The 24,774-nt window shown below is 47.6% G+C and overlaps 1 protein-coding gene across 1 annotated transcript in view; it reads left to right on the forward strand.

Moving 5' to 3' along the window:
* Window positions 1-24,774, forward strand: part of LOC121832937 (ficolin-1-like) — a 103,991-nt gene that overhangs the window by 49,845 nt on the left and 29,372 nt on the right. Inside the window, exon 3 of the mRNA XM_042288216.1 lies at window positions 10,322-10,427. Coding sequence (XP_042144150.1) covers window positions 10,322-10,427 — 106 coding nt within the window. The remainder of the gene's footprint in view (window positions 1-10,321; window positions 10,428-24,774) is intronic.

Here is a 24,774-nt window from a genome sequence, read left to right on the forward strand (position 1 = left end):
GGGCCTCAACAGTTCGAAAGGGTCATTGCCGTCTTTTTTTATGGACATTTAATTGAGATCTTCTAATCGGTGCCGCACTGTTTTTTTTTTCTAGCTTCGTCGTTTAATCTGACACGAGCAAACGCCTAACATTGGGCCTCTCATTGGCTTCACATGACACCAGGTATAGTTGGCTTACATCCAACCACATGTCCCAAAAACTGGTTTTGTGATAATAACGGCGTTAATGATATTATATTTCATCACTTCAATGCTATTCGCTGCTTTTTTAATGGTATATAGTAAACTTTTAAGAGAGAAAGTAGTTAAGTAGATGCCCACTAAACGGTAAGCATTTGTCCAATTACTCCTTCTTTTCGGGCATTTTTCTTTGATTGAAAGAAAAGGAAAAGGAAGTGTTCTCGTTTTGACTGACGAAGTCTACCAGGCTCGAAACATATCTGCAGATCACTTTTTTGGCGACCTTCGGCGACCATCTCCTATAAGGGCAAAGATTAAAACAGCGCAAGGGCACGGACAAGAACAAGAAGGTAGACAAACAGCGCCTTGTTTGTCTACTTTCTTGTTCTTGTCCGTGTCCTTGCGCTGTTTTAATCTTTAATCAGGAAATACCAATTAGCCCAAACTTCTACTTTATAAGGGCAAATATTTTGTGAACAAATTTCTCTCGAGTGCCTTCTTTTTATCCCAGGTGCTGTTCCTATATATATATATATGAACTGATGACGTTGCATTTCAAAGCGTTGTCGGAGTTTCAAAGCATTTAGTGAGTACACGTTACAGCCTGAGTCAGTGCTTCTTCAGTCTTGAAGAGGTCCTCACTAAGGCCGAAACGTCGAGTCGCTAAATGCTTTAAAACACGAATAACTCTTCGAAGTGCGACTTCATCCGATTATATTCTCCGGCATCATATTCTATACTTCCTTTATACATAGAGAGAGAGAGAGATCTTGACAAAGAGATCTTGTTATTGTGAATGTCCTATTGTTTGATATCTAAGACTACTTCAAATCGTTAACTATTAAATGGATGTCTAGCATTTCTGTAAAACAAATTATTGGGGAAACCAAAAAAAAAAAAACGATTTTTAGGAAGGTGTAACTGGTAACCGAACCCGTAGAAATTAAAACCGTAAAGAACCGAAACAAACCCGATATCACCAGGAAACGGTAACCATAACCGTAACCGAAACGTTACATTTTTCGGTTTGAGTCCCTGACAGCGGGGGCAGGTGGCCGGTCGGGCAGCGTTTAGCGAGGCTGGCGTGGGGCGTGTTCGTGTGACTAGTTCTTCTTGTTATGGGCTGTGTTTGAATCAATACCCTATTGTGTGTATACTGGCTCTGATGAAGAGATAGGGACTCGCAATGTTGTCAAATACTGTGAAGAAAAAGACTGACCGGTGGTGTTTTGTGCCGAGGTGCAACGTGGGTTAAAACACGTGCAAAGAAAAACACTCCTTGTTTCGGATGCCGAGCGATGCCTTTCTGTTCGCAGAACGGAATCGTTTGATTAAAAAAAAAACTCACTGTGCTACGCGATTGTATTTTTATTTCTGAATGGAAAAAGCAAGACTGGTGCAGAAAAAAAATAGAGATCTAAGAGGGACATGTGACTTCTGTTACATGTCATTAACAACAAATTTCTTTCAGTGGGGTCAGGCTTCAATATGACAGCACATGAAGTTGATTCCTTTATCATATCAGCATTGGTGTTTATATTCATATGATGTATGTTCACTAGATAAAATAAATTTAGGCATTACCTGGGCTATGAGCTCACGCTGATAATGCAGAAGTCAAGAAAAGTTCGGTTTCATTAAACTATGGTACACAAAACATATGTATTGATACCAGTAGAAAAGCTAGGCATTTAAAGGTCTGCAAAATGTACAACTGCCAAACAAAAAATCGTCCAATATCATAATATAGATAGACAATTATTCTTCTATAAAAGCAAATCAAAAAAGAAATTAAAGAAGCCAGACTTTGTACGGAATTGGCCGCTCCGAATCGGCATTTGCACTTGGAATATAGGCTTCTGCCGCTCGCGCGGGTCAATTTCTTTTTCAGAGGGGTGTGAGACACGATGGTAACTTGTTTCAAACAACCGACCAATGGAAAAACAAACGAAGAATACGCCAATTTTCATCCGGAATCAAGCACCTCTCCCTATTGAAAAATCTCATTTGTACTTATTTATTTTATTTATAATTTATTAATACTACTGTCTCCTATTTCAGGAGACGTGGTAGGAGTGGTTTACAGCATATGGGTACACAAAAACAATAATAAAAAACACCAGGTAACAAGCACAATTATATTCGTTCTAGCTGATCCAAAAACACACAAACAGCGTTGTACAAAGGCTATATTCATCGCAAAAAAAATTAATAAATGAGCATCAGATACAAGAATCACAAAGATCTCGGAGTTTATTAAAGAAGGAGGACTCTGGTGATGCTGTTATTATATCGCCTGGCAGGGAGTTCCAGTCGTGAACAGTCCTTGGGAAAAAAGAGTACTTAAATGCATTAATCCGACAGTTGAATTCTTTGAGCGTTTTGCAATGACAACTTCGCATGGGATAATCTTGAGGTGCGGGTGAAATATATTTAGAGATATGGATTTTGAACCGGCTGTTTAATAAATCAAATAGACACTTTATTCTCCTAAACATGCGTCTATGCTTTAGGAAGTTCACCCCAGAGAGGACGTACAGTTCAGAGACGGGATATTTTCGCTGAAATTTATTATGAATGAAGCGTAAACTTCTTCTTTGAACATTTTCGAGGACGTTTATGTTGGTACTTGTAAACGGATCCCAAACCACCGAAGCGTATTCTAGGATGGGTAATATGAAAGTTTTATAGGCTGTCAATATAACGTCGGAAGAGGCATGTTTTAAATTTCGTCTTAAGTACCATATCTTGGATAGTGCTTTGCGCGCAGTAGACATGATATGAGTGTTCCAGCGTAGGTCATTCGATATAATGACACCCAAGCGTTTATAAGAAGTAACTTCGGCTAGTGAAGTACTATTAATGGAATAATCGAAAGAAAGATGACTTAATTTATGAGTTATATGCATTCGAACACACTTATTGACATTCAATGACATCTGCCACGAGTCGCACCTGTGCGCCATCTTGGACAAGCAGGTGTTTAGTAGAATCTGGTCACTTATTTTATTGACTTCTGTAAATAAAACCACATCGTCTGCAAGCAGTCGAACACGTACTGGAATATTAGCGGCTAAATCGTTTATAAAAATTGAGAACAGTAATGGCCCCAGGACCGACCCTTGCGGAACACCCGATAAAACAGGGACTAATGATGATTCACTCGAGTTGATCTGTACATACTGCTTTCTGTCCTGTAAGTAGTTCAGGAGCCAGCGAAAGATACCTTCGTTTTGAACAATTGATTTGAGTTTAAGGAGAAGTTCACTATGTGATACTCTATCAAAAGCTTTAGAAAGATCTAGGAATATGACGTCAATTTGTTTGGATCGATTCAGGATATTTGCGAAATCATGGACTGTGTCAAGTAACTGAGTCGTAGTAGAAAGGCCATGACGGAAACCATGTTGATTTGAAAAGAAAAAAGCATTTTTTTTCTAAGTAACTCGCGAGGTGTTTAAAAACAATATGTTCTAGCAGTTTCGAACAACGTGAGAAACATTTGTGTCCAATAAACAGATGTCAATCAAACAAGATATGTAAGAACCATATAAGAATTATATAAGGTATATACGAACAGATGAAAACCATATGAGAAACTTTGAATAAGTTTTTTATAAGTTTCTTATGTTGATCTTGTATGTCGTTAAATACATTATATAGTTATTATAGGGTCCTTTTATGTTCTTATATATCTTGTGTGATTCATACGTGTTTATTGGACACAAGAAATTTCGCATACAAATGGATTTTTCACTAGGGCTGCTGTGACCGCCAGGCCTCTGTCAGTCGTCGGATGACCGCGCTCTGCCCCACAGCACCCTCACCGGCCTGCTTGCACATTGCGACACACTCACGGCCGCTGAACGGCACACCTCCCCATTCTAGTACACCATAGCCTCCTCTATACTGACAAAGCCTGGCAGATTCCCACGAGAAGCGGCCGCCGAAATGGAAAAGGTGGAGCAGCAGACAATTGGTGAGAGGAGAGCCGCGTGACTGGCGCCCGCTGCTGCGCGACGCCGAACACACACTTCTCCAGAGCAAACAAGTATGTTTCGGGTCCTCGCCGCTGCAAAAGCTGTGCGCTGACGTCCAGATTTCCCAAGAAATGACTCTGATGCTCTGTGCTACCAGTAGTGATGCGAGGGCTCGGAAAAAAACCGGAAATTTTGGAAAAAAACTGTTTTTTCTGGTTTTTTCCCCGACATAGTATTCGGGAAAAAAACCGAAACCCAAGTTTTTGAAGTATTAACAAATCTATTAAGCAAATTTCTGCAACGAACGTTATAATTGATATCGCTGATCTCATCGAAAGGGAAAATGGCCATCACGCTCCTCTGAATTGAGTTTTGCCGGCAGAGCAGGCGGAAACTTAATCACGCTATACTAAACATAATACATCTTCCAGCCCCTAAGAAAACAAAACAGCGCGACGGCGGGGCAAGTGAGGAAACACAATCACCTCGGGTTGTCTGCCGCCTCGCCCCGTCGTTGCACCGTTTGCGTTGTCTAAAAACTATGCAGCAACCATCCCGAATGACCGTTGCTTTACTGTTCAGTGTGAACGCCTTATACGGAGGAGAAATGACAGTGCTGTCCGAGGCTTGTTGGTAGTGTGTACGCATGTGATGAAGCCGTGTTTCTAAGTCCTCTATGGCGTTTTTCTCGGTCAATAAATTAATATACGAGACTCTTAATTTACAGCCGGATCTCCACTACCGCACCAGCATGAACATAGCTTTAAATAACATAACAGCAGAGTGGCGAAATATAGTCGCATATGTCAACCATGGAAGAAATTAATTGCTTAATGTACTATCATGAAGGTAGTGCCATGTTGTAATGCCACGTTAAATAATCATATTCAAAGGGGAGTGAGGTTTAACAACATTGATGTATTTTGTCATGACCCTTTCCCCTTCTAAGGGTACAACTAGTTCTGCATTAAAGAGTACAGGATCAAACTTCAAAACCAACATTGGATGAGGTAGATATGCACGCGTTGACTAGATATATTTTGTAAATTAAGACGGATGTTCCAAAGCAGTGTGTTAGTTAGGGCTACTCTGACTCCACGCTTGAGTCATCTCCGTCGTGGTATTTCAGATCAGGGCTCCTGAGCTCGAGATTGGAGCGAACAAACACCAACTTCTGCACTCTGTGTCCTTTGAGTCGGTTCCTACTTTTGGTGTGGACACCGCTGAACTTCGACCAGTTTCGTTCGCACGCAGCGGAGGAGGGTGGGACTTGGAGAAGGCGACAAGCAATTGGTGCCAGGGGTTCAGAGGCACACAGCCCTTGCCACCACGTGGACGGTGGAATATGCTTCGCCGAGTCCTCGAATGCCTTCCTCGACCAAGCACCTGACTGGACCCGGTATTCGGCGAGATTTGACAATACTTTTCCCACATCGAGACACATCCTTTCTGCTGTCTCTGTGATGTAGTCCATTGCGTGGCATACCTCTTCGTCACTTAAGCACCGCCCTTTGAACTTCGGGTCGAGCAAATTTGCTGCAGCATGTGCTGGACGGCAAATAAAGTTGCGTCGCTCACACTGGATTTCTGCTACTCTTTCCTTTTCGCCCGTTGTCAAGGCAGAGTTTGGAAGGGCCTCTTCGACTTGTCTTGTTACTTTGAACAGGATCTCATGGACGTCTGAGAGGACAGCAGTGTCTGACTCAGCCTCGGAAATAGCACGGGCAACTGGCTGCAACACGTGGAAGGTGCTTTGCACATCTCGCCAAAAGTAGTCTTCATCTAATATCGTTGATCTTATTTCCCTGCTCACTTGAAGCTCCGCAGCGATCACAGTTTTCTGTAAAGCTTCTTTGGTCTTCAGTAAGCCTTTTAGTGACGTCAAAATGCCCGCCCAGCGAGTTTCAGCTGGTAGTTTTAATGTGGTCTGGTTTCCAGCATAGCACTCTTCTTGCCTCTTAGCAAAGTGAGCCGCAACCACGTGAGAGTTTCTGACATATTTGATTACAGTCTTGGACCTCTTGCAAACTTCTTGCAATGTCACCAGTTTGAGCATGTCCGACAGCAACAAGTTTAGTCCATGAGCACAGCATCCAAGAGTATTGATGCTTGGGTAGCACAGACTGACAATTGTCCACGCGGCCTTCATGTTGCTTGCATTGTCGGTAACAAGAGCGAAAACCTTGTCGGTTCCAATTTTCTCCACAACCTTCACAATCTCTCCCGCGATGTAGTCTCCTGTGTGCCTGTGATCTTCCGTCTCCACGGCGCTGTAGAAAATAGGCTTCGGTGTAGCCAACACAAAGTTCAAGATGCTCTCGCCCCGTACATTGGTCCAGCTGTCCGTGAGTACAGTGACGCACAGAGCGGCGTTGACTTTCTCTTCCACCTGCGTCATCACTCAGGCATACTCGGCCTCCAAGAGTCGTCCACCTAAAGAATGCCTGGAAGGCGGCACGAATGCGGGCCTGAGGAGCTTGAACGCTTCTCGCCAGTATCTGTTTTACGTAACTGATAAAGGCGTTCCACTGGCATATATCGCTCGAGCCAGCGCCTCATCAAGCTTGCTTTGACACCCTTGCGTCATTCTGTCAACGAACGCTTCTATAGAAGTTCGCTGCTTGACATACCTGTCGGCCTCATTTTGAGAGCTTGTGCTTTCATTTTCCACAGGTGCACGCTCTGACCGTAAAACTTCCACAGATGGGCTCCTGGACCGACATGCCCCGGACTCTGATTTTGTCGGGTCGTCCGATGCTGCAGACCTGATGTCCGGGGGGCACTTCGAGCACCTTTCGATGTGCTGCCGCAAGCGAGTTGCGTTGGGAAATTCGTATTTGGCACAGCAAAATCTGCACACCGCTGGCCCCTTACCACTGTTTAGCACATCAAAGTTCCTCCAAACGTTGGAGCGCGGCCTCACCATAGCGAACAGCGCACAGTTTTCACGGATCCACGGCGAAAGTCTATACCCGAGAACGATGCGCGCGAGGTTTCGGAAGCGGCGCTGTTCAAGCTAAAGCGTTATAGCTGCCCTGGCTGAGCTCTCCACGGCGCACAGCACACAGTTTTGACAGCTCCACGGTCCACGGCAAGTGTCCACACCAGAGTAAGATGCTCAGAACTTTCACTAAGGGGCTGGGAAAGCTAAAGTGATATGACTCCTCCGACTGCCCGTCGAGAGCGCCAACGGCACCGGCGGGGACGAAGAACTGCGTAGGTGCTATCGGTTGTTGCCAGATGAGTAGTCAAAGCTCAGCTAAATTGACAAAAGTTGTCGTAAACGTTACAAAAAGTGATATAATATAATAGTTCACCGTAAAACTGGCGGAAATATCTTGCGGTTGTTGACCTCTGTCGATATATTTCGAATTTTTACTGAATTATAGCTGTTGAGAATATTTTTCGAATGTTTCCAAAATTTCCGGAAAAAAAACTTGTTTTTTTCGTCGTTTTTTTCCGGCCTTCAAAATTTCCGGAAATTTTACATCTCTAGCCTTGTCGCAAATCTGGAGCGCGAGGATCTGGTAGCCTACCAGATCCTCGCGCTCCAAATTTGCGACAGGGCACTCTTTGGCTCCGTCGTCGAACTGCCGCGGTTTGTGAGTATAACCGCTCATTCACGCTGGAAGCCAATCCGCGCTCGCAAAGCAGTTGCGAACGCGGTGCTATAAAGATCCAGTGCAATTGCACGCGCACTCGATGGCATCAAGAGCGCGTGCAATTGTACTGGATCTTTATACAACCGCGTTCGCAACCGCATTGCGAACGCCGATCCGCTTCCAGTGTGAATGAGCGGTAACGGAGGCTATGAGTACACCCTGCCTGAGGCAAGGTTCTGCCAACCTCCACGGTCGTTTCTTCCCAAAATTTTATCAAACAATTCCCTGGTTTCCCCAAGATGTTCAGGAAATGTGTTAATTTGCTTGAATGCTGAGATTATCGTTACGGAGCACCTTAAGAATAGAATTATGTAGTCGGGTGGCCATTTAAAGGTTAAATTTGCTTCGTTAAAACCTTTTTACATAATTAAACTGTGTTACTTTGGCCTTGGGTGGTCCCCTAAATTCGCTGTTGTTCCCACTGGAGATTACCTCTGGTCCCTATAACATGCAAAGAAGCCTTTTTCCCGCTGCACTCGGCCGGCACGAGGAGGAAAAAGGGAAGGAACGTGTCTCTACAACCCACTGAGACCCAATTAAAGTCAATCCCTAGATTCGAACAAATTTCTCTTTGTCCCTAGAATATAATGCAACTCCCTAGATATAGGGCAAAATCCTTAAGGTTTTCAGCACTGGCTCTGTCTCTACATGTCTTATTCTTTCGTGTTTTTCAAATTGCCGCAGAACGAAGGCGTGTTCGGGAACATAACCGGAAACTCTACGGTCGCCTTCTGCACTACACTGCGCAGGTGACAGGCAAGGCGGTGTAAAAGTTCAGAAGACGGCTACAATTTGTGTTATTTTTGATACGAAGGAGAGCTCATCTACTAAAATATTTACCAGTTCCTTCACTAGGAGTGAAAAAACTCCCGCAATTATTAGACCCAAGTCTCATAATCACCGTAACTCATGATTTACCAGACCTCTGCCCCTCTTCAAAAAGGCATTGCTTATTTTTTACTTCAAAAGATATGCATATATTACTTTGTTAAAAATTTAAATGTTTATTATACCAAACAATCTAAATACAACTCAAATTAAGCAAATATGGACTTCTAATAGATCGGTTTAGCCCACCAAGTGAGTACCCTATAACAATATGGCAAACTTCTCAGATCATTTTAGAAAGAACTTATTCCGAATTGAAACGTGATAAATAAGTTCAATTCGGGTAAGAAATCCACAGATTCTGAAATATTCTATTTTTAACAAAATATCTTCGAAATTGACTTCAACCGAAGAAGTGGAGACATAGCTATATTCCCTGTAAGTATTATAGACGGCAATCATACGGTAGTAGTCAATACTAATTAGAACCCTAGAACGTATACTTTTTAAGGCTATGCCCGACATTATTTTTTTTTTGCATTAGGTTATATGAACCATTTTTGCAATACTTGAACTTGCAATCACCATAATATGCCGCCGTAATATTAGTCCAGAGGATGTTATAAGTGACTCGCAGCGTGCAACAAGAAGAAGCACATGCTTATTTTAAAACTTTTATATTCTTCAAGAATAAGTTGAATATCCCGCAGTCTTGCCTATGAGCGTTTTGTGCTTATGGCATGTTATACTTTCCCTATTTATAAAATTAAAACAAAGTGCTCGCATATTGTACGAATAGCCACGAAGGGGAATATAGTATTTTTCATAAAATACTGCTGCCAGAAAGTCATATAAACCCTAGTAAATTAATCTGATATGAATAAACATTTCTCTGTCAATTAAACGCATAGGATCAAATAAGATCATATAAAAGCATAAAAGAACTTTATAAGATCATATAAGGAAAATAGAATATTATCTAAGAAGTTAAAAGTAACTTCTTATCAGTTTGGTATAACTTCTTATATTATCTTATATTGCTTTTATGTACTCTCATAAGGTTCTCGTATGCTTTTCGCATCGATAACAACGACATGAAAAGATCAGTGAGAGAGACCATTAGGATAAAGACGTCTGCCGAATGCATCAGTCAAACATCCGTCCACTTAAGTTCAGACGCCGAAAATATTTTGCGGCTGACTGGTTTGAGGGAACCGGGATGACATCGAGGTGTCGCGGTGCGTGTGTGTTGACAGGAGATTTGTCGGCGGCTTTGTGACTGGTTTGGGAGCACCGGAGTGACCTCGGGATGTCGCTGTGTATGAGCGTTAACACAAGATTTGTCGGCAAATTCGAGTTGGCGACGTCTGAGCTTATTTTTGACTGGAATGTACGGGGGCCTGGGAAAAGGAAGAGGGAAGGGGTAAGGGGTTTCGGGAAGAGAAAAGAAAAAAGAGGGGGACAAAGGGTGGCGAGTGACATGTATGTTTGTCCTATGAAATAAAGTTTGTAGCTGCGTTTGAGACTTCGTCCGTGTCGTTGTGTGTTTGTCCCTGGTCCGCATCGCCAGTCTCGGGTTTACAACTCTGCTCAATTTACACCAGCTAGCCTGCACCCTCACCATTGCCACATTCTGATTCCCTTCGCGCTGACTCATCTATCAACTTCCAGGTGATTCAACGTCGGTCCAGATCTGAAGCCGAGAACAACTACTTCGAGAAAGACATCAAACATTACGAGAGTGGATTTAAAACACAGGGGGGAGCTTCGTGGATAGGCAAGTACAAATGTATAACTCCTTCTGTATTGGCATCCCAGAAAAGGCAACCCAAACCTGAAGCACAAAACAACTGCTTTTAAATGGCGACCTTAGAAATTGCAACGGTAGCGCGACAGCTTTTTGTCACAGGAATGACTGGTTCGGGGCAGTCGCTTCCGGACCAGTTTTTTCGGACCGGAGGCAGAGTCACTTGGTCCCTGAACTAGTCAGCAGCGCCTCGAACATCCGGCACTTCTGCGGCAGTTGCAACAAACATGCCTGTCATTTCGCGGCAACGTAACTAGATTTGCTATAACTAACGTTTGGTCGCTGTAAGGAGCATAAATAAAGAGCCACAGTGGTTTCTGTGGTAGCTCTGATCAGCGCTATTTAATAGTACTCATTTCTCTATAACAAGCAGCATCCATGTTTGAAGGAGCCCCCAAAAATAAACTCAATCTGATAGCCAATCCGTGGCTTATGACTTCACAGGTACGTATATTGTACCGCAAACAAAAAAAAAAACAAGAAAAAAAAAACGCATCTCCACGTGGTGAAAGATGTTGATTGGGGCGAAGCTTTGGTGGTGCGTGTCTGCGTAGACGCTGAGCCGCAGCATGCCGAGCCTTTCGTTCGTTTTCATCCATGTCACGCTGCGGTCAAATGCTCAAATGCGTAAATAACCACTTTCCATACCACACATTCTCTTTCTGACATGGATGAAAACGAACGAAAGGCTCGGCATGCTGCGGCTCAGCGTCTACGCAGACAAGCACCACCAGGGCTTCGCCCGAATCAACATCATCCACCACGTGGAGATGCGGTCGTTTTTTTTTTTGTCCTACACGAGCACGGGAGCACGTGCTCACGTGCTCGTGAGCACGTGAGCGCGTAAGCTCACGAGCAGGAGCACGAGCCCCCGACGCCGGACATCGGACGGACATACGGACATTTATTTTTATTTATTTATTTACATACCTCTAAAGGCTCCAAAGGAGCATTACATAGAGGGGGGTGTCGTATAAACTTTTACATAATCATACAATATTTTACAAGAAAAAATAGAAGACATCGTGTCACGCTAAACAGAACCATGAAGGGAAGACATTACATAACAAAAAAGCCACACACGCACTCACATCATTGGAGGCAGTCGACGTGCTAGAAAAAAAGCAATAGACCCAGCGAGGGAGTAACATACAGGGCAATATATGATTGATTCACCCTAAAGATTCACGCAATAACAACATAAATGTATCATGATCAGTGACCGTCGCAATTTCGCTTGCCAACTCATTCCATTCAATCGCCGCTTGTACGAACGGGGAGTATTTGAACAGATTAGTTCTTGCAAATGGAATATGAACTTTGTAACAATGATCATGACGAGGGGAAATGCGAGCCGGTGGGAGAATGTTGTTTTAACGGAAATCTGAGGAACTATGATAGAGTTTATGAAAATGGGATAACCTTGCGAGGTATCTTCGCTGGTGGAGAGTCAATAAACCAAGTGAACTCTTAAGTTGACTGACGCTTATAGGTGAATACGTTTTTAGTATAAACCTGGTGGCCCTGTTTTGTAATGATTCTAAATTATTAATTAAATATTTTTGATGCGGGTTCCAAATTATAGCTGCATATTCCAACTTGGGCCTAATGAGGGTAGAGTATGCAAGTAGCTTCGTTTCTGCTGTTGCCATATATAAATGCCTTCTTAAGAAACCAAGTGACTGGTTAGCCCTCCTAAGGATATAATCTAGATGAGTGTTCCAGGAGAGGTTGGAAGTTAAGTGGACTCCTAAATATTTATATGTGGATACTTTATCCAATTTTGAATCTATAACTTTGTAGTCGTATTGAAAAGATGAGCGACGATTGGTAAATGTCATTATTTTTGTTTTATCTATATTTATCTGCATTTCCACGTGTCACACCATGAAAGTATGATATCCAAATCACTTTGAAGGGCCTGGCAGTCGCTTTGACTAGATATTTGACGGTATACCACACAGTCGTCTGCAAATAGGCGAATCTTTGAAGAAATGTTGTTGAGGAGGTCATTTATATAAATTAAAACAAAAGTGGTCCAATAACGGATCCTTGAGGGACACCAGATTTGACATGTATAGGTGGTGAGGTGATGTCATTTGCAAGTACTGATTGTTTTCTATCGTGCAAAAACTCACGAATCCATGTAATTACCTTATCATTAATTATGAGATATTGTAGTTTTTTTATCAGACGACTGTGTGGTACACGATCAAAGGCCTTCGAAAAGTCTATAAAAATAGCGTCGGTTTGTGAGGATGAGTGAATACAGGTATGGAAATCCGTTACCAGTTCAAACAGTTGGGTTTCACACGAAAGACCACGTTGAAAGCCGTGCTGATTGAGAAATAGCAGGTTGTTTGAGACTAAGTGTTTCATGACAGATGAATATATTATATGTTCTAAAAGTTTACAAAGAACAGAGGTCAATGAAATTGGTCTATAATTTGTTGGGCAATTCCGATTACCAGATTTATAAATCGGCACGACATTTGCTGATTTCCATTCGTTCGGAATGTGGCCAGTATTAAGCGATTGCTGGAATAAGCTGGCAAGCACGGCACCTGATGCATCCTTTGTTAGTTAAAGTAGCTTCGAGCATACACCATCAGGACCCGGGCTGGATTTTGTCGGCAAGCGGTTAATGGCACTGATAACACCATCAATATTGATTTGCACATCGTCCATTTCTGGAATGACGATTGTAGGTGTAACATGGCTAGCCCCTAAAGGTGTATCCACACGACGGACCAAATCGCTGTTTTGGTCCGCGGGCCGCGCATCACGTGATCTCACGTCATCGGTCTTTGAGGTCCGCCGGCGATCCGCGGCCCGCGCTTCTGAGAAACGCCAAGCGACTTTTCTCGCCCGGACCTTGGCGGCGGACCGCAGGGTTTTTAGTATAATTGAAGCACTAAGTCTGGCAACAAGCTGACTTTTGTTGTTTGGATTGGAATCCAAACTCAAAGTCGTTTTATTTTAGCGCCAACTGTTGAAGACAAAGAAGAAAAACCTTTTGTTGTGCGGCGATGCAACTTGTTACTTCATCGCGCTCATTTAGCAATTCCCCGCTCTGTGGGACAATAGTCGCGACGACTACTCAAATAATCATCTAAAGATGTCCCCATGCCTCTTTGGGTTCACTTAAGTCCTCCTCGTCCTCAATAGTCAACGCCAGGGCCACCGCGGTCGAACGTCTTTTTCGTTCAACCTCCATTTTGGCTCCTTACAAATAGCCTCAAAGCAGCTCGCTGCATGCGTTTGGCGGAGCTGTGAGGTCGAGGGTTAGACCGGCCCGTTCACCCTGTCGTCTGCTCTTTTGGTCCGCCGTGTGGATGCTCATTGCAGCCGGGCGGCCCGCGGGCCTCGCATCACGTCATCAATCGGTCCGCGGCCCGGTCCGTCGTGTGGATACACCTTAAGGTGTATCCACACGACGGACCAAATTGCTGTTTTGGTCCGCGGGCCACGCATCACGTGATCTTACGTCACCGCTTTTCGAGGTCCGGCGGCGGTCCGCGGCCCGCGCTTGTGAGAAATGCCGATCGCTTTTCTCGCCCGGATCTTGGCGGCGGACCGCGGCGTTTTTAGTATTATTGAAGTGCTAAGTCTGGCAACAAACTGACTTTTGTTGTTTAGATTGGAATCCAAATCCAAAGTCGTGTTCTTTTGGCGCCGACTGTTGAAGACGAAGAAGACGAACCTTTTGTTGTGCGACGATGGCGGCATGGTGCGACGATGCAACTTTTCACTTCATCGCGCTCGTGGAGCAATTCCACGCTCCGTAAGGCAATAGACGCATGCCCTTTTCGGTTCACTTCAGTCCTCCTCGTCCTCAATACTCAACGCCAGGGCCACCGCGGCCAAAAGTCTCTTTCGTTCAACCTCCATCTTGGCTCTTTACAAATAGCCTCAAAGCAGCTCGTTGCATGCGTTGGGCGGACCTGTGAGGTCGAGGGTTAGACCGGCCCGTTCACTCTGTCGTCTGCTCTTTTGGTCCGCCGTGTGGATGCTCATGTGGATGCTCATTGCAGCCGGGCGGCCCGCGGGCCGCGCATCACGTGATCAATCGGTCCGCGGCCCGGTCCGTCGTGTGGATACACCACGTGATCAATCGGTCCGCGGCCCGGTCCGTCGTGTGGATACACCTTTAAGGAGCTTCGCCCCTAAAACTCGAGTGAGTGAGCCCTAATGCAGCGATTGTTCTTTCATTGTACGCTTGTGAAAGACCAAGGCTGATATCACTAATCTTTCTCTTGGCCGAAAATTACGCACAAGGAGCTGTGCGACAACAAATATGCTAAAGCAGCGAAACACGAACCCGACCTCATTGGAAAATTTTATCTAAATTCATACAGAAAGTCTTACGAAAAGGCATTTGCCGTATACTTTTGTGTGGGAAGGCACACAGGAAGCACTTCGTATGCACTTGCAAATAGTAATCCGAAATGTGCAGCTAAATCCTGCATAGTTTCATACGAGAAGTCAAACAGGTAATGAATCATAGTTCACATAACAGTCATTAGAGGCACAATCCTAGTCTCTACAAAATAAGCCCTAGCATCTTTTCACTGCTACGCATATAGTGCTCCAACTCACTTCGTTTTGAATGGGAATCGGGCACTAAAAAAATCTCTGAGTATAGAGCGGGTTATGACCGCTGTGGCGGGCGAATCTTTTCAAGGATTTGGCAACAGTGACGACGGACGCCTTACACCGCCAACCGCAACATCAGCAGCCACAACTAATGCGACACTTACATCAACAACGGACGTCATTTCCGCTGGTGGGGATGACGTCCTATCAGGATCCTTTTTGTGGGTATGGATCCTGTATACCTATGCAGGATCCTGTGTCTTCGTATGGCAAGGGCAGAGTTAAAGGAGGGGGGGAGGGGAGCCCGCTCCCCCTTCTCCTTAAATCCCCAAAGTCAAATTTTTTTTAAAGTAAAATCATTGATAAACACCAGCCAAAAGTTTCATTTTTGGCGACATAGCAAATATTGGGTCAACACATTATATCGGGGCAACGTTTCGGCCGTAACGCGTCCTAACTGTTTTACTTTTTCACAAAACGTTGCTGTCTCTATGGGACCCCCGGCACTCTCAATCTGTCAACGACAGCTTTTTTGCCCGGGGACCCACAACACTGCGTTAGAAGATAAAATTGAATTGATTGAATATCTCAGCAGACTCACCCCCCCCCCCCCCCCCCCTCCGGCCGCCGAGTGGCCAAAGCCCCTCCCAGGCCTGACCCATAAATCCGCCCCTGGGGTATACCTACACAGAATCCTGTAAGCGGGTATGGGCTTCATATACCTACACAAGACGCCGTATCCAACAACACTATATGAAATTTATACAAGATCCCTTAGTAGGAATATACACATTTTCCACAAGGGAGCAGCCATTTTGAATGTCTTCACTTCTGGCATGCGGTAAAACATCGTTTTCGTCTCTCCACGCCCCTGGAAGGTGTGCACGAAAAATGCGTGATCGTCACACATTTTTTTGCCTCACCTATGTTTTCTTGCATATTCCAGGTTGAAATGTTTTATTACTTTTTTGTCCCGTATACCAGACACGGAACCCACGTGACTGAGAACGACAGGAAACAAGAAGCGTCTATGTATAGACCAACACGCTGTTTACAAACAAGCCCGCGGTTGCCCAAACAAGGTGTGGGGACTGCGCATGCCTAGAAACGAAATTCGCGTGAAGGGAAGCATCTGCGCATGCGCAGTGCCGTCGACAGTGCCACCGCAGCTGCGTCACGTCAGGGCCGCGTGTTAATCTATAAGATTTTTTTTTTTTTACAAGCGCGTGGTTTCATCTGTTCGGTTGCGCGAGAACACGTGCAAGCGATCAAAAGGATCAAGTCTGATGCTTCCGTCAACAGCTTTGACAGCGTATTACCCTAAGTATGAAAGAGATTATTCGCAACTTTCAGCGATGGTGGCACCGCGGTGTGAGAATCGCGCTCCCTAGCTCCTGAATGATCGGCTTCACAATAAAGGTGCTTGCCTACACCTATCCTGGCATGAAATAAATAAATAAGCTCTAATTCTGCTCGTATATTGCAAAACTAGAATTACTTAGGCGTCGCTGACACACCCTCGTACTGCTGTTCTACGACAATCAGCCAAATGACGGCCATTTTTACAGGCGCCAGTGCGCACCCCTATAGGTCGTGAAAGTTGCGATTAGGCGAGCTGTGGTGGGGAGGACGGAAGCGACGGCGGCTCCCGAGAGGTCCCGAGAAGCAACTCTTGGAGAGAGAGAGAGAGAAACATCTTTATTGAACCGAGCTAATTACGACGTCTTCTTAAACGCCGTCGATGGAAGTGGTTCTCTCTTCACGGGACCCATATGCTTCCCTAGCCGTCTGGCCCCTGGAGATCAGGACAAGCTGGTCTTCAAGTGCGGGGCTGGTTAGCAAGGTATCCTATCGCACGGTAAGAGAGGATGAGGGAGTGGGTGGGGTGGTGGGGGCGGTAAGAGGTGTGAGGAGGGGAGGGGGAGTGGCTTGACAAAATCTCATGCTCCAATGACGTGTTGGAGTGTGCCTAACTGAGTCCTCCAGAAATTACATTCCTTCTCGTACCTTTCCGGGTACATCTTGTTTTGAAGGTAAGGGTGCGGGAAAGATTCTGCCTGTACCTGCCTATAAATCGCTTGCTGTTCTCTGCTAAGCGATTTTTGAGGATCGGGGTAACGTCGCCTTTCCATCCTGTAATGGTTCGCAATGTCGCTATCATCAATTACGGACCGTGGCTCACCTTCCTTTACCCGGTGTTTCATCTCTCGGGCAAACTGGTGGGCAAGTTCGTTGCCCTCCAGCCCAGATTGAGCCGGAGTCCTTATCAACTCAACGTTCCTTTCAGGTACACATCGCGACACTGTTAGCGCAAACACGACATCGGCGATTTTTCGCAATTTATTCAGAAAACGTATTAGTGGGCTCATACCTTTACCTCTTATATTAGAGCCCTAGACGAGGTCTTTCTATAACAATAATATCTTTGATGGCAGCCTTTCCGTTCTAAGAGAAAAACACAAAAAACTGGCGATCGCTTGTTCGCGCCAACAGTGTCACGCTCTGTACGTCGCGTTTATTTTGAGAATGTATTGCCGCAAGAGACACCCACCCCTTTCTTTAGCTGTTATATGCCTTTTGCGAGTCAGTGACAATTCTTCCCACTTTGGGCTGCGCGAGTGCTAGAGCTATTGCGACCTCTTCTGCCCATTCCGGAAAAGACGTCTTGATGGATGTGCAGGTCACAAGCACATCCCCCGTCGTAACTGCCGGCGTGCTTTCGATGAAAACTTGGGTAACGAAGTGTATGTGTAGAAAGTGACCCCCTCTTCCTCTTCTTCTATTTGAACTAAAGTCTCCGTCAAGGCCACTATACGAGCCGCTCTACGGCTGTCGTTACGACGCTGCCTCATGTTTCGAGGCAGCGGCTTAGAGTCGATTTTATGCTCCCATAGCCTGGGTAACGGCCCCGTTTCCTTCCGATCTGGCTCTTGCCAGCCAAACTTGGCAAGAACGCGACGTCTTGCCAAAGTATGACTGAGCCGAACTCTTTGATTAGACAGATGAGCTTCTTTTAACTCTTCAACGACGTTGTGCTTGGCCATGCCGAGAAGCTTGTCTGTCGACGAATGCTTCGGCATGCTCAGCGCCATCTTGGTTGCCTTCCGTATAATAACGTTCACCTGCACCCTGTATTTCTTGAGTAACTTGAGATACGGCGCCGCTTAAACGATGCGCGACATCACGAAGGCCTGGACGAACGTCAATGCACCATCTTCCTTGAATTCTCTTCTACACACGCTGGCGCTGTCAGAATGTTCTACACACAGAACCTTCTACGCCGAATCTTCCAGAACCCCACGCGTGTACATAAGGGGCTCCGCGTGGCGAGCCGCAGTTAGTTTCACCTCAGCGTTCGATCTTGCGGCTTCGCCGCCTTCGACACCCGCGACGCTCTGTTGTTATCATTCTTTTTCCTTTTATTTATGGGCACAAGTTCGCCCCACTGAACGTTCGTTTACTCAGTCATTCGCCGCCTCATCACTTGCCATTCGTGACATTGTGGTGGAGGTGCGGGGTACCGCATGTCCGTGCAGCGCACCTCCCCTCCCCCCCCCCCCCCCCCCCCCAAGTTCCCGCAGTACAACTCCGAACCCCAGTTTCGGAGGCCCCGACGAAGACCAGATCAAGACCCGATCAAATCGCCGCATCCAAGGTCTACACCTGGAACACGGACTTCTGCCACCCACGACCAAGCCGAAGAAGACGACGATGGTCAACCAGGCGCAGACCCCGACCGCTTCTGCCGTCGCGTACCTGCCGGTCACACCCAGAACTCAAACGCCTTTTCACGGAGACGTCCACGAGGACATTTAAGACTGGCTGACAAATTCAGCGTGTATCCCGCCACAACGGATGGACGACTGAGTTTACCGTTGGCAGCGAGCGGAGGACCTTCTCCAAACAAGAGTGCAGGGCCCCAACGAAAGCGTGACCAGCTTCGTAGAGGATGTCATGCGCCTATGCGCCCGAGCCGATCCGGAGGCAGCCGAGGAGAAGAAGCTTCGCGTCCACATGCGTGGCGTGAAGGCTGAAATTTTTGGGAGACTTGTCCTCAATCCCCCGACAACAAGTCCACGGTTTTGTGGCTGAAGCCCCTAAGATCGAGCGCGCGCTGCCGGCCCGAGCAAGCTATTACCATCGACTCGCCGGCGTGCCTGCTCCTCCAACCGCCGCATCTTGCCGACTGGACCTGAATACCACCGGTGTCGACGGCCTTCGGAAAATCGTCCGCGACATTGTCCGTGAAGAAATACGCAAGATGCTCCCCGCCGCGGATCGCCCATCCTCACTGTCGCTCACTGAGGTTGTTCGAGAGGAGGTTTACAGAGCTTTCCAACCTGACAACCTGAAGTCCTGATCAACACGACGACTCCAGAGGAACCGACATTGAGCTACGCCACCATGGCCCGACGACCCCCCCCCCCCCCCTCCAAGCTAACCGCCAATCCACGGCGCCACGACAGCGAGACACACCGATGCCGTTGCATCCTGGTCGCCGGGAAGGAGAAGTCCAGTATGTCCGCCCGGAACAACTATCGCCGAGAAAAATCGACGTGTGGAGGACGGCCGATCGACGCCCGTTGTGCTACCACTGCGGGTAAGCCGACCATATCTACCTCCGCTGCCCCTACCGGCAAATAGGGCTGCGTGGCTTCCATCAGAACGATCCACGTCCACGCTACGGTGAACGACCGCAGGAGATCGAAGAATACCTCAGACGACCTCAGTCTCCCCCGCCTGCAGCTCGCCGCGTCTCCCGGTCGCCATCGCCACGACGAACAGCTTCGCCGACGCAGCGACCCCGACGTGAAAGCCCGTCGCCCCTCGTTCCTCGCCGGGGAAACTAGGCGCGGCAACCCCTGGAGGTGGAGTTGCCGAAGACGACCGACGCCAAGATCCACCACAAACGTCGGAGGGCCCCCACTCAAACATTACCAGAGACCGAAACGACGCTCCTGCAACGGTGAAGAATAATCTACATGTCGTTATCGACGGCCACGACGCGTCGGCTCTCGTTGACACTAAGCAGACTACTCCGTTCTGAGTGGGAGGCTCTCCCAACGCCTTCGGAAAGTGACGACGCCGTGGGATGGCCCACAGATACGGACCGCCGGGGGACATCTCATCACGCCAGTCGGAAGATGCACTGCTCCCGCCGAGGTTCACGGCAAGACGTGTCCTGTGAAATTCGCTATTCTATAAGACTCTGCCAGAGACGTCATCCTCGGCATGGATTTTTGTGCGAATACGGCGCTCTTATCGACCTTGGTAAAAACAGATTGACGCTGCGTACACCTCTTCCACCTTCAGGGACACCCCGAACAGCGTCAGCTGCCGCCCGAGTCGCTGCCGACCACGTTACTCTGCCGCCGCGATCAAGTGTCGTCGTAACCGTCGTGACTGATGCAGTTATCCGCGGCGACATTCTTCTGGAGGGAAACCTTCAATTGGTACTGGGAAGAGGAATAGGCGCTGCGAGAGGAGTAGCTGAACTTGGGGATGGCCGCACTGTAGTCCTCGTGACGAACTTCCGAAATGAAACGCAACATATCACGAAAGGTGCAGCCGTGGGTCACGTCGAGGAACTCCGGAGCTCCGCCCAAATCACTGGGATTACTGAAGAATCCTCGCCACCTCAGCAAGACAGTACGTCGCCAGCGCAGCTCGACATTGACCCTAAGCTTCCGGGCCCGAAAAGAGGGCAGCTGATCGACCTCCTCGCCGAGTACACCGACTGCTTTGCGACATCGTCGAAGGTACCCCAAATCGCCGTTGCGAAGCCCCGCATCATTACCTAGCACGACGCGCGCCCTGTGCATCGATCGCCGTACAGAGTCTCCGTAAAACAAAGGAAGGTAATCCAGGAGCAAGTTCAAGAGATGCTGAACGACGACATAATCCAGCCTTTAAGCAGTCCGTGGGCCTCTCCAGTCGTACTGGTTAAAATGAAGGAGGGAACGCTTAGGTTCTGTGTGGACTACCGGCAGCTGAACACGGTAACGTAAAAAGATGTATATCCACTCCCCCGCGTCGACGACACGTTAGACCGGCTGCGCCACTCCCAATACTTTTCATCGATGGTTCTGAAGAGTGGCTTCTGGCAAATCGAAGTCGACGAACGCGACCGAGAGAAGACAGCTTTCGTCACGACGGATGGCCTGTACGAGTTCAATGTGATGCCTTTCGGCCTATGCACGGCGCCAGCAACTTTCCAGCATGTCATGGACACCGTACTGGCAGGACTGAAGTGGCAGAGCTGTCCCGTGTACCTCGAGGACGTCGTAGTTTTTTTCCGGCAACTTTGACGAGCACTTGCGACGTCTCCGAGCTGTTCTCTAAGCAATACGAACCGCCAGACTCACTCTCCAACCGTCAAAGTGTCGCTTCGCTTATGACGAACTGAAGTTCCTAGGTTACGTGGTTAGTAACGAAGGCGTTTGCCCGGACCCAGAAAAGATTCGCGCTGTCGCAGGATTTCCAGCGCAGACAGACAAGAAGGCCGTACTCAGCTTCCTTGGACTATGTGCCTACTATCGGCGCTTCGTTCGGGATTTCTCTAGGATTTCTGCACCGCTCACAAACCTCACGAAGGACGCCCAGAAGTTCGAATGGGCCGAGGAGCAGCAGCAGGCATTCGACGAGCTGAGGCGACGACTCCAGACTCCTCGTGTTCTTGGACATTTCGGTCAGGATGCGGAAATCGAGATCCACACGGACGCAAGTAACGCAAGACTCTGCGTGATACTGGTTCAACTACAAGAAGGCACCGAGCGAGTAATCGCCTATGCAAGTCGGACACTATCCACGTCGGAGAAAAATTGCTCCACGACTGAGAAAGAACGCCTTGCGGTCATCTGGGCAATCACGAAGTTTCGTCCGTACTTATACGAGAGCCCGTTCCGCGTAGTCATGGACCACCATTCGCTCTGCTGGCTTGTCAGCCTCAAGGACCCGTCAGGACGCCTCGCTAGATGGAGTCTCCGGCTAAAAGAGTTCAACATGACTGTGGTCTACAAGTCCGGCCACAAGCACAGCGACGCCGACTGCCTGTCTCAAGCGCCCGTCGAAACACCTTCCGGCAGCAGCGACGACAATGAAGACGAGTGCTTCCTAGGCGCAGTGAACATTGACGACATGGCACGAGGTCAACGAGACGATCCTGAGCTGCGCGCACTAATAGAGCACCTGGAAGGGCGCGGGAGTACCACGCCACGTGTTTTCTCACGAGCCCTGTCGAACTTCGTGATGTGACAAGGTGTACTCTACAAGGAGAACTTCAGGGACAACAACTTGTCCTGGCTGCTGGTAATTCTGACCGACCTTCAAGAGGAGATCTTCGAAGCCTGCCCCGACGACCCAACGTCCGGACACCTTGTTTACACCCGGACACTGGCCCGTATTCGTGAAACGTATTACTGGCCCAAGCTCCCCAAGACCGTCCACCTATACACACGATCATGCCACGAGTACCAGCGACGCAAGAATCCTCCGATGAGGCCGGCCGGACTCCTGCAGCCAATTTCTCCTCCAACTGCACCCTTTCAGCAGATCGAAATGGATCTACTCGGCCTTTTTGCGACGTCGACGTCGGGGAACCGGTGGATCATCGTCGCCACAGATTATCTCACCCGGTACTCCGAAACGAAAGCCCTTCCTGCAGAGACTGTGTTCGAAGTTGCCAAGTTTTTCATCGAGTCCATCGTCCTCCGGCACGGCTTTCCCCATATCCCAATCTCAGACCGTGGATTATCATTCATGGCCCAGCTGTCGCAAGAAGTCCTTCTTCTCAGCCACACCAGCCATCGTCTCACCACGGCGTACAACCCGCAGACCAACGGGCCGACGGGAAGACTCAACAAGACCATCGCCGATATGACCTTCATCTACGTCGACGTCGAGCACAAGACATGGGACGAAGTGTTGCCGTACGTCACGTTGGCCTACAAAACGGCCGTGCAAAAGTCCATTGGGTAGACACCCTTTCAACTGGTTCATGGCCGCAAGGTAACGACAATGCTGGACGTGATGTTACCCCAAGAACCGGCTGTCGACAGAAGCGACGACGCTCAGATGGTTGCCCAACGGGCAGAAGTCCGTCAGCTCGCCAGACTCCGGATTAAAGCTCAACAACGCGTCGACTTTGGCCGCTACACCTTTCGTCGTCGGGACGTCCACTTCCAGCCCGCAGACAGGGTCCCCATTCGTCGCCGTGGCCTCAGCGAGAAACTCCTGAAACGGTATTTCGGACCGTACAAGGTACTTCGTCGACTTGGAGATCTGAACTACGAGGTGATGCCCGACGGAACAAGAACATCATCACGCCGTCCACCACGGCCTGAATGAATCCGTACTACGCTCGATAGGACTGTGGAACTTATGTGTTCCAAATGATTATTTAGTCTACTTTCCTTTTTATTTGCTCTGTTTTGTTTTGTGTTGCATCGGGGCGATGCACTTTTTTAAAGTGGGGAGTGATGCCGCGAGCGCAGTTGACCAAGCAGGCAGTACGCTCGTGGCCTAACGGTTATCGAGCGTGCCTTCCACGCAGAAAGCTAGAGTCCTGGTCGCGGGGACGCATTTTTGTTGACGCTGACGTAAGGTTCTGGTAAATTCGAGAACCGTGCTGCTTGTTCGAGGTCAGAATGTTCTACACGCAGAACCTTCTATGCCGAATCTTCCAGAACCGCACGTGTGCACATAAGGGGCTCCGCGTGGCGAACCACAATTAGTTTTGCATCAGCGTTCGATCTTACTGCTTCGCCGCCTTCGACGCCCGCGACGCTCTGCTGTTATCTTTATTTTTCCTTTTATTTTTGGGCACAAGTTCGCCCCGTTAAACATTCAGGTTATTCAGTTATTCGCCGCCTCATCACTTGTCATTCGTGACAATATCATCTTCTGAAACCTGGCTCCAGAGTTCTTCCAACCAAATGGTAGTCGGTTATATTCGTACACGTCGATTGGTGTTACAAAGGCAATAAAGGACTTGATGTGTTCCTGTAGAGGGACCTGCCAATAGCCTTCACAGAGATCGATCCTGTAGAACCAGGAGCACGTCCTGTCTGGGAATTGATTTGGTGATAATCTGTGCAGAGACGAAATATGCCATCTTCTTTAGGGGCTATGGTGATTGAGGATGACAACGTTGACGTCAAGGGTCTGATGATCCTGGCATCTAGCATTCTCTACACTTCCCGCTTAAGCCATAATTTCTTTTCGTGGGACATGCTGTAGGGTTTTTTCCGCACTGCAGATGTGTCGCGTAGCTTGAATGGAACCTCAATAACCGATGTTGCTGATGGATATGATTCTACACATATCAAATCTGGGAACGATGTTGGTACGTACTTAGACCTCTTCACAGTTCTGACCATTTGACCTGGAGCAGCAGGTGAGCTATCCGCATCCTTGTCTAGGGTTACTTCGTCCTTCCAGGCTATGTTCATTTGGAAGTGCTTCATGTCGAGTCGTGATAAAACGAACACGAGCTCGACGTCTTCTGCGGCGAGTGCCTTGACCGGGATTTTCTTTCCCTTAAACTCGACTTCCAACGTCGTCCAGTTTTGCATTAGCTTAACATTGCCATCATAGCTGTAAACGTCGATGGGCAGCCGACTTCGTATCTTTTCTGGGTCCACGATATTCTTGATGACAAGGCTGATGGATGCTCCAGTATCAACGAAGGCATCCAGGTGTCTCCCACTGACGATAACAGGGG

This window comes from Ixodes scapularis, unplaced genomic scaffold (assembly GCF_016920785.2).
Source record: "Ixodes scapularis isolate PalLabHiFi unplaced genomic scaffold, ASM1692078v2 ptg001274l_1___fragment_1__unscaffolded, whole genome shotgun sequence".
Classification (NCBI taxonomy): Eukaryota; Metazoa; Arthropoda; class Arachnida; order Ixodida; family Ixodidae; genus Ixodes; species Ixodes scapularis.